This window comes from Aethalodelphis obliquidens, unplaced genomic scaffold (genome assembly GCF_003676395.1).
Source record: "Aethalodelphis obliquidens isolate GAN/ISIS:26980383/991018 unplaced genomic scaffold, ASM367639v1 scaffold38, whole genome shotgun sequence".
NCBI classification, from domain to species: Eukaryota; Metazoa; Chordata; class Mammalia; order Artiodactyla; family Delphinidae; genus Aethalodelphis; species Aethalodelphis obliquidens.
The window spans coordinates 1,080,842-1,091,830 of record NW_020837982.1 but is presented as its reverse complement, the minus strand read 5'-3'; the positions used below and the strand labels follow the sequence as shown (position 1 = coordinate 1,091,830).

The following is a 10,989-nucleotide window of genomic DNA, read 5'->3' as shown; positions in this document are numbered from 1 at the left end:
AGGAATATATTTTATATATATATATATATATATATATATAAATATATTTGAAACCAAATTCTACCCTCATACTTCATATGTAGGTTGCTGGATATAGAGCTCTATCTTAGACAAGAAAGATTCCCACCCCACCTTGGTCCCTGCCCCAAATGTGAAGGCATTCTGCCATTGTCTTCTGGCTTCAACTGCCCCTGTGGAGAAGTCTATTCTGATTCTAGATCCTAGGTATATGACTGTTTTTTTTCCTCTCTAGAACCTTTTAAAAGGTTTTCTTTATCTCTATGAGGCCGAATTTCACAAGGATGCATCTTGGTCTGGTTCTTTTGACACTTATTACAGGACTTAGTGAATTCTTTTAATATGGAAAATCATGTGGGTCAGTTGGGAATTTTTCTTATTTTATTTCTTTGGCAACATCCTCTTCTCCACTCTCTCACTTTTGTTATTCTAGAACTCCTAGTTGTAGGATGTTGGGCTTTCTGGATTTATCCTCTCATGTTCATATTTTTTTCTCTCCCATCTTCCATCTCTTTGTCTTTTTGTTTTACTTTTCAGGCGATTTCCTAAATTCCAAAGCTTCTGTGGGTTTAAAAAAATGGTTGCAATAATATTTTTAATTTCCAGGATGTTTTTTTTAAAAAACTTTTTCTTTGAATGTTACTTTTTAATAGCATCCTATTTTAATAGCTGGTGTTTATGAATGCATTATTCATATTATCTCTTATCTCTTGAGAATTTTAATTAAAACAGTTTGATGTTTCCTTCTGCTTCCTACACTTATTTTTTATTTATCAAACACATACATAGTGCTTAATATTATTCAGGCACTTTTCTAAGTATTTCAAAAATATTAACTCATTTCGATCTTCCTAACAACCTTGAAGAGTAGATAATGATATTATTTTCATTTTAGAGGTGATGGAACTGAGGCTCAGAGAGGTTAAGTAACTTGTCGAAGGTCACATAGCTAGTAAGTTGTATAGCTGGATTTGAACCCGGGCTCTAGAGCTTTTTGCCATTAACCATTATCTCTATTTCCTCAAAGTTTCTTTTTTGTTTGTATGGTTTTGGTTCCTTTCCTGTTAGTGGCTCCCCTCAAATGCTTGGCTTGTTGACTCTCCATTCATAGGTAAGAGGTACTTATTAGTTTTTAAAAATTTATTTATTTATTTTTGGCTGCATTGGGTCTTTGTTGCTGTGCGCGGGTTTTCTCTAGCTGTGGAGAGCCGGGGTTACTCTTCGTTGTGGTGCACGGGCTTCTCATTGCAGTGGCTCCTCTTGTTACGGGGCACGGGCTCTAGGTGCACGGGCTTCAGTAGTTGTGATGCATGGGCTTAGTTGCTCCACCGCAGGTGGGATCTTCCTGGACCAGGGCTCAAACCTGTGTCCCCTGCATTTGCAGGTGGATTCTTAATCACTGCGCCACCAGGGAAGCCCAACTGGTACTTCGAGCCTGGACAGTCTTCCTTGTGTGTGGGAAGACTTACCAGGGGACTTCACCCTCGGGTGATCTAACTAGGTTTGTGTGGGGACTCCTGACTGTCATTCTCTGCGAATCTTTTCTATTGAGCTTGTCAGTGTCTCCAGGAAGGGATTCCCCAGATCTCTGGTTGGGGGTGGGCGAGGTAGATTAGTCTGGCTGGGGGGTCTCACTCCTCAGTAAGCAGAATTTCAGCTTATCTCCCTGTTTTCTGTACAGCACCTTACCCATGCCCTCAGCTTTGCCTGGTCTCCCCCAGCCCAGAGCCTGTCTATTTCAATCTTATCTTTTGCTGGGGCGCAGAGAGATATTTGGCTGCTTTGGGCCATGGGAGGACATCTGGGGGACTTAAGAGCTCCTTTTACAGACTTTTAACTAATCCTCCTAGTTTTACCTGCACCTCTCAACCCTGTCGTCAACAGTATGTGATGCCTCCAACCCCTCATACTTTCTGGGAGGAGGGGGGCATCTATGGTGAGAATCGTTTGACTTTAATTGGTTTCCCTGTGCAGAGCCTGATCCTTCAGCCTTGTCTGCTCAGTCAGTTACCATCTGCTCTCCATTTTCCAAAAACTTGCTGACATCTACTACTGTCTTCTCACCCATCTTCTTCATCCTCGTGGGTTTATACTCTTAAAAAAAAAATCCTTGTTGCAATTTAGGGGAAGTTTGGGGAGGGAGCCTCCACACATACTTATGTTCATTCCACTGTGTCTGACCAGAAATCTACACTGTCAATTTCCCTGAAGCTTTGGAGCTCAGTGGCACGTCATGGACTCCTTTCACTATGCCAGGAGAAGGGGGAGGGATGTAGAGCTGGTCTCTGGGATGTACACAACCATAGGACCAATGGGTGCTTTTCATTAACAATAACATCGGTTGCCCATTCAGTGGTTTTCAAGCTGGTCTCCTTAGAGTCCTAGGGTTCCTCCAGGAATGTCTCAGGGTCGGCCACAGTGAGTATGGAGAAATCAAACTGGGGGCCCCGTCTCCAGCTGGACCAGAGCAGCTCTACCTTTATCTGCTTTATATATTGGAGCTGTGCTAAAGCTTTTGTTCAGTACAAGGATACTGCTATGGAAAAAAAAAAAAGAGGAAAAAATAGAAAAGGAGAACAGCAACAGACCTATCATTATATGCCATTCTGTCTCCAAAGATGTCACTGGAACTTTTTTTTTCTGAGCTATTTTCATGGCAGTGCCTTTACAATCACATTTTGAACATTAAAGGAATATAGTGGAAGGAGAATCGCTTTTGGGTCCATATGTGGGATTTCAGCTTTGGTTCAACCACTTAGTGAAGTGTGTGTTCTTGGGGAGATTCCCCCAAGGGGAACACACAAGCCCAGCTTCTCTGGGCTCCAATTTCTTTATTTTTCAGTGGGGATAACACCTCGTTAGCAGGGTCACTTGGAGGATTCATGGGATAGAATGTTCACGGTACATAGTAGCTACTCATTAATATTAGTTTCTTCCTCAGCCTGGCCCCATCAGTGTGCAAAACATAGCAATTTTTTTCTCTCTCTCAACAGATATGTCAAAAAATATTTATTGCCCTGGTATGTGTCAGTGAGCCAGACAGTCCAAGATCCCTATCTCTTGGAGCATGTGTTTCAATAGAGGAGGATGGTATACTTGAAGGTGACACACGACATGGAACAAAGGACAAGCAGAACAGATAAGGAGGGGTAAGGAGTGGGGCGGGGGTACAATCTTCAGTAGGGTAGTCAGGGTAGGTGATGTCTGAGCAAAGACTCAATGGAGGTGAAGCAATAAGCCATGTGGGTCCGAGCAGGGAATTCTAGGCAGAAGAAAAGGAGAATGCAGATGCTTGAAGGTAAGCTTTCCTGGAGGGTACAAGGAGTTCTAGGGAAGCCAGAGTCGTTACTGCCAAGCGAACAAGGGGACAGGGTAAAGGGGATGAGGCTGGGGAGATAATATAAGGCAAGACATTGACCTCTATTAGAGCACTGACTCTCAAAATAATTGCTCAAAAATATAATGTCAAATTCATTTTCCCGCAATATTAGAACTTGGGGACCTCAAGGCGGAGTTTACTTGATTACAAAGCGTATTCTACATCAGGATGAATGAAGGATATAAAATCTGAGCCTGTCTACTTAGAATGCAAGCTCATTAGAGGGCTCCCTGCACACCAATTCTGGTTCTCTCAGATGTAACCCACCCCCACCCTCGCCCCCTCTTTCCCCAGCAGGGCCATTCTTGGGACAGTCTCGGGAACCCAGCTCCCTCAGGGCTCCCATGTCCTTCCATGAACACACTCCTGCTCACTGATTGGTCCGGAGGTGGGCACCTGACTGGCTGGACCAATGAGTCCCTTCCCTGTTTTTTTGTTGTTGTTGTTCTTTTTTAATAGGATATCAGTGAGAGAACCAGAATGGTCTCTCGCTGGTGGCAGGACGTGTAAGATATACATCTATTGGGAACCATGTGTGAAAAGATATATGTGTGGAAAAAGCCTGTCTCTAGTGAGAGAGAATAAAGCAGTTAAGAAAGAGGAGAGGTGAGAGAAGGGGTGAGAGATCGAGGAATCTCCTGCCCTTGGTTCCAGTTGTTTCTGATGCTGCACCCTTGCCTTCCTGCTGCTGGGTTGTTGAAGTTTGCCTTGGATTCCACGGGCAATACAATTCCTTTTATGCCCAGGCTTGTTTGAATCTGGTTTTCTCATTTGCAGCCTAGATAACCCACTGCTTATTTCTTTTATCTTTGAAGTTACTCAGAGGCATCTACACAGAGTTTCATTTTTAACAACCTCCCACCCGCCTTCAATTTAATTTCCTTTAGAAAAACGTTGGTCATGAAATCTGCACTTCCGTAGTCGAGGACAGCTTTTCTGTCCTTTTTCTATTTTGTGAGCTCCTCCATGAAAAAGAAGGTTTTCCACGGTCAAAAGCACTGAGGAAATAACTGGTGTATGCAATATGCCTATCCTGGAGATTTATAATGTAGTGTATTAAAGAATTCCTGTCTTGAATTAATGTGTTTAATTTTGCCTAACCAGGGTTCCCCAGATCCTTTCTATCCTGTAACAGGTAACATCTGAAACTGCTAACAGCCCATAGGGCCGACTTGGGGGCATATGGTCAAGGTCCATGTGTGACTGAGCCTGCCATCTTTAAAACGGCATATTTCCAGGCTGCCTTGCACAAGGATGTCTGACCAAGGAGGCACTGTCAGCCCGGAGGAAAGGACATTTTGGTAAATTTCATAGTTACTTTCTACTCGCTAAGCATGAGTCCATAGGGTTGGGGCCACCCAAAGAGGGCGCCTCTTCCTAATGCACTCCTTGGCACCAAAGGTCCATCCTCCAGGTCAGAGTTACACCTGGGGGCGTGGCTCCCCCACTGCTTCCTTAAATGTCTGACAGGTGAAGCAAGAATGTGCCAACGGCTCTGCTTTGAGAATGAGACATCCAGATGATAAGGTGCGCAGGACCCTTGTGTAGGTGTGAGATATCTGGCATAGTCTCTGCCTCTGGGATGGGTTTGACCATCCTCCCACCTACTGGTTGCCGTTATCAACCTTCCACTGCTTACAGTTTGCAGACAGCTCTCATCTGATCGGCTGATAAAGGCAGGGCTGGGGGTTTGATCTTCGGTCTGACTCTGTAAAGCCACTTTCCTGTCCTCCTACTTTGCCTCTGTCATCAAGTTGTCTGTGGCCACTCCCTCAACAGCCAACTTTCAATTTCTTTCTTCTCCATCATCACCCAAATACCTCCTCTAAGGACCCAGGCTCCTTTGCCTGGGGATTGAGAGGAAGTGGAAACGTAAAGGAGGCAAGATGGCATCTGTGGAGCCACACGGCTTGGCAGGTCAGGAAGGCTCCTCCCTGCCGAGGACTGTGGCGGCGAGAGGCTTGGCCGTGCCCCCAGCCCACGGGAGCAATGAGCAAACAGCAGGATGTGGCCGTGCCTCTTAGGTGGCCTTGTGGACCAGCATCCCTCACCGGCCAGAGCCCGCCTCTCCTCCTCCGGCAGGTGTGTGGACCTCACTCCCACCCACGTGAGGCTCACCCCGCCAACCAGAGCAGGAAACGAGCAGCTTTAAGGTGACCAGAGTCTCCAAGAGATGCTCGTGCATGGTGACGTATCAGCCTGAAGAAAGGTACCATAGAGGAAGCCTGGAGGTGGGGATTCAGGAGGCCTGGCTGGGTGGCCTGGGTGAAGCACCGAACCTCAGCCTCCTTCCCTGGCAAACGGGGATGAGGGGCCCTTCCTAGCACGCAGGGCTGCGGAGGAGGGAGGACGATTACGGTCCCAGAGGGACTGTCTCCCACATTGCTGGAGGGGGGCCAAGGGATACTGAATTCAGGAAAAGTGGACGGGATCATCGAAGCGTCTGCTCAACCAGGGTCAGACTGGGCTTGGAGGGCCTGGAGCCTGAGGTGAGCTGCCAGAGATGGTGCCGGCACGAGTCGCGTGGCGCCCTCTTGCCGCTCAGCTGCAGCAGCCGGAGGACTGAGCACAATGGGAGGTGACTGGCCCTGCTCACTGCCCCCCCGCGCCCCCCACCGTGGGATGCCCAGGTAAGAGCCACCGGGAGGGCCGGTGCAGGGGAGGGGGGAGAGCTCGGGGTTTGCGGGTGGTCGTCCCGGTGCGGGGGAGGCCTTCGCTGCCCTCAGAAGCCTGGTGGGCCTGGGCCTGGTGAGGGCCAGACCTCAGGATGGGGGCTGGGGGGACCAGCTGCAGGAGTCACGGGGTGGGGACTGCAAGAAGTGAGGGCCAGCCTGCTCGGCCTCCAACCTCTCCTCCGCGCCAACCTGAGGGCCCAAGCCTCTGTCCTGCTGGAATCTTCTCTCCCTTCATCCCTCTTTGTGGCCCCTCCCAGGCCCATCTCTAGACCCCCTCCCCCTTCCCCCCCGTTTTGCCCTGAACCCAGCGTTAATCTCACTTTGGGTCTCCTTGGCATCCAGTGTCCCATGCTTGGGCACCTTTGTACTCTCTCCACCTGCTGAGATTCTAGAGGCGGTCAGCATCCCTGGGCTTACTGGCTGCATCACTCCAACCTCTGCTTCCGTCATCACGTGCCTTCTCTGTCTGACCTTCCTGCACCCCTCTTATGAGGACCCACCTGTGTAATCCAGGATAATCTCAAGACCCCGTGCAAGTACCCCATGTTTTCCCTGAACCCTCCCTCCTCCCAGGCGAAGGCCGCCGTCCTGCCACAGCACGGGGGACCCTCATGTCCCACTGGATTCTGTGTCTCCTCCTCTAGGCTGTGATCAAGGGCTTGGTCTTTTTCAATTTAATGTCCTTATTTTTGTGCAAAGCCTGAAATAGCATACGTGGCTAATGAACAGTTTGCTGAATAAATAAATGCATAATTGGATGCATGAAATAAGCTTTGGGGACTGTACACACGGGCAGCCATGGTGCCAGGCCCCTGTGTCTGTGCGCTTCAGTTCTCCAGCAGCCTCTCCACCTTCCCTCAGTGGGAGGAGTCTGCTTTCCTTTCCCTTGGGCCTGCTAGCTGGGCTGGGATATTCAAGCTGGTGGTAGAGGAAGGAGCTGGTTCACCCCTTCCTCTTCTCCTGAAACCAAGCCACCTACCTCCCCATCCATACTTGTTAATTCCAACCTTCCTCCCTGCCTTCCCTTTCCAATGGTCCCATCATCTGCCCGCTCCCACCTAGTGAAATCCAAGGTAACCCAGGGCATCATTGCAGTCCATACCAGGGACATCCTTATGTTGACTGTCATGTCACTAACCCCCTGACGGACAGCAGTCCTTCACCAGGTGGGCCAAGACAGCCCACCCGAGGCAAACGTCTTTCAGAGTCCGCACCCCCCCACCGTCACCCACTGCCCCAGTCCCTGGCCCAGCTCACCTGTCTCTCCCCAGATGGGCAGGTACTCATCTTGCTGAATGTCCAGCATGATCTCCAGCCCGTTGCCTGTCCCCCCCTTGACTGTTGTGAGCAGAGGTTTGCCATCCTCGCCTGAGTTAAACATGTAACACTTCCCATATTTTGTAAACACCTGAAGGAGAGAAGAGAGAGAGAGAAGCACATGGGTGACTTCAGACTGGGCTCCAGAGACTGGGGAGACCCCAGAAATCCAACAGCAGGCTAGAGTCCCCACTGCCCGTCACAATCAACCCTCCTGGCGACAATGATTCCTCGCCCCTGGCTAATGGCCTGACTTTTGCCAAGTGGGACTCTGGCATCAAAGAACACATCTGGACACCTTTGGCTTTTGTTGCAGTGGGATCTGCTCTTTTCTCCCTCTGTACACCACACCCCCGCCCTGGGCAGTAACGCGCCTTTCAAGTGTCCGGCATTATCTGTATCCTCTTGACCCTCTAATCTGTGCCTCCAACCCCAAGCTCTCTCTCGGGTTCCAGACACACTGATCCCACTGCCTGCTAAGCGTGGCCTCAGGGGGACCCATGGATCCCCGACACTCAGCATGTCCCCGTGGGATCAAATCTTCCTCAGCCTCTGTGCCCCACTGGATGGTTCTCCGGTACACTGTGTCCCGGGGAACAGCATTGCCACCTGCCTAGGGGCTCACGCCAGACCCTCAGAGCGGCTGCCCACACCTCCTCTTCCTTACCCCCACATGCAATTAGCCGGCAGGGCCCGTCAACACTGTCTCTACATCGACTTGAATTTTGCCTTCTCTCTTCTGCTCTGCTTTAACTTAGGACCCCCATCATTTCTTGCCTGGGATGCTGCAGTTTCCTAGCTAGGCTCCCGGATTCCAGACAACTTTCTCCAGCCCATCCTCTAAGTTCACTGTGGCTCACTCTTTCAGAAATGCAAACCTACTATATTAAGCCTGTGCTTAAAATCCACCAGGACTGCCCATCCCCCTTACAGTAAGGTCCAGGCCCTCCCTCCACACCCGGTTTTCTATGATGCTCTCTGCCTGCTCTATCCTCCTCTTCCCATCTGAGTCCACGAGAATCCACTAGAAGAGAAGCTCCATGGGTTCAGAGACTACCTCTGCATGTACATCGAGGAATCTAGCACAGGGCCTGGCACCTGGGGGTGCTCCAGAAATATATGTCAAGTGGATGAATGAATGAATGAACGAGCGAGTGAGTGGGTGGGTGGAGCAGATCAAACAACTTGCAGCACCTCTGGATGTGTCCTGCTGGTTCACGTAGTACTTGTGGTTTTTTAGTTGCTGCTGCCGCCTGTAACTCCTCTCGTTCCTCTTTCTCCCTAGACAACATCTAGTTCTCTGCCTGGGCAACCTCTGTTCTCCAAGACTGGATTGATGCATCTCCTCCTGCAAAATGCCTTCCCGTGCTCCTGGACCAAGTTATATGACATCCCTCCTCACTGTGCCCCTTGCTCTTTCACCACGGCAGCTATCACGTGCAACAGTAAACACAGGTGGGTACTGTTCCTCCCATTATGCAGAGGAAGAAACCACAGCCCAGAGAGGTTAAGCGACTTGCCTAAGGTCACACAGCTATTAAGTAGAGAAGCTGAGATTCAAAGCCATGTCTGTCTGACTCTAACACACGCGATCTTTCTGAGCATGTTGACGTTGTCATCGGGATGTTTCTGAGCCATACGCTGCTCCTCTCTGCCTTGCTTTTTCCATCAGCCAATCAATATTCATATGCATGAGCTCCTACTATGTGCAAGTATTATGGGGACTGTACAAGCCCTGCTACTGCTTCTTGTTTTATAACCTCACACTCCCGGTATTTTCCTTTATAGCACACATCAAAGCGTGTAACTAGATGGCGATTCACGCGATTGTTTGTTGGAGGGGGCGGGGCTGTGTCTGTTTTGTGGAATGAATGAATGAATGGGCTCCAAGTTGTTGCTACTCCCATCCCCCTGCCCACCTCTGGGAGGCGCCCTGTGGTGCTGGGCAGCCTTGCTGGTTCTGGCGGGAGCTCACGCTGACATCTTGTCCCACCCCCTTCCCTCTCTTTCTCTGCTCTGGCCTTCTCAGCTTCCTAACTGATTGTTCCTAAGCATTTTTGCTTGCTTCTCCATGAAGGTATTTATTAGAGGAAAGACAGTTTACCTTTGCAGGGGCAGGAGAAGGGGCTCAGAGACAGGCGGGCTCATGCTCACTGCACTTCTCTGCTGGCCTCCTTCTCAGCCGCTCCTGCCTGGGCTTTTCGGAGAGGATCACTCTCCTCTCTGCTCAACATCAAAGGCCTGAGAGCTATGTACACACAGTGCAGTTTTGCTACAAATTTGGGACAAGATGCCGCTCCCCTTCCCCATTTCGATGCATAATGACGTGTAAGTGTAACATGCGCTTCCAATTTACGCCTTATCGCCGCCAGCCAGAAAATACAATTTATTTAAGTCTAGACTTTTAGGCCGAGCCTGCTGCTTCTTCAGACCTGCCATTCTCCAAGGCGCTTCTCGGTAGGTGCTGACAGCCCCGTCGTGGATGGCAGGGCTGGATTTGCAAGGTTGCTAAGAGTCTAGAATTGTCCTTAGTTGAATCGGTTTGTAAGAATTAATGGTGCATGTTTCAAACCTGGATCTCCAGGAGTGATGGGGCGGTTGTGGGGGGAAGCCTGAGATAAAGATGGGCCCCATGACCATCAGTTTCATTGCTCACACTGGTACCGTGTGTTACAGTTCAGAGATGGCACGTGTGCAGCTGCAACTTTCTCAATGGCCCCGTGAAGTCGGAGGGAAGAAAACCAACAGTTCCTGAGCCTCTACTCTGTGCTGGCCCCTGCTTGGCATTTTCATAGGAGTTATAGCATTCCTAATTATGGTCTCAACTACCCTGATGGGGAAGCATCTTATTATCACATGCCCATTTTACAGTTGGGAAGACTGAGACTTAGGGAAGAGGTAGGTAGTAGAGCTGGGACTCATGGGTGTGACTTTACCATCAAGGAAGGAACACTGAAATTTCGAGCCAGACAAGAAGGTATCAAAGCAGATTTCTCATTATCTGTCAAGTCCATGGCCTTGAACATGGCATTTACTTTTCCCAACTCCAGTTTCTTCATCTGAAAATTGAGCAAGATAATCTTGCCACATGGTTGTAACGCCTAAATGAGAGAATGCAAGCGGATTTGTTTGGAAGATTACATAATAGACATCTTTATGAGTCATGAATCCATACTAGGTCCTTTTCAGCAAAAGAGAGAGAAATTATTTGGGTTACGGGGGAGGTCAGTCATCAATTGAAGAATGGGGGTGGGGTTGAGGAGTCCTGTCCTCTCTGCTTACGTCCCCACGATACTAAGCTCATCTTGAAGTAGTTATAGGGGATGGAAACTGCCATGTGCCACTAACTGCTTATTCCTTAAGAATGTTAAGCCTGTTGCTGAAAGCCCAGGGCAGCCAATGAGATCGCTGGGGCCATGGAGTTCTGTAGGAAGGGGACATACTTTGATGTACAAAATCCACTTTGAAAATCTACATTTGGATTCCAACAACTGAATTGTAACCGGTTACTGGTAGAGTGGATAGCCACCGCCAGTCTGAATCTGGCACGTTCTAGCCTGTAATTTTCAGTTTTGGTAGTGTCTTTGTCTGGTTTTGGTA

At 49.1% G+C, this 10,989-nt stretch overlaps 1 protein-coding gene across 2 annotated transcripts in view; it reads right to left on the bottom strand.

Moving 5' to 3' along the window:
- Positions 1-10,989, bottom strand: part of ASIC2 (acid sensing ion channel subunit 2) — a 1,014,198-nt gene that overhangs the window by 73,753 nt on the left and 929,456 nt on the right. For both annotated transcript variants that reach the window (XM_027130289.1, XM_027130288.1), the window contains exon 2: positions 7,330-7,480. In XM_027130289.1, coding sequence (XP_026986090.1) covers positions 7,330-7,480 — 151 coding nt within the window. The remainder of the gene's footprint in view (positions 1-7,329; positions 7,481-10,989) is intronic.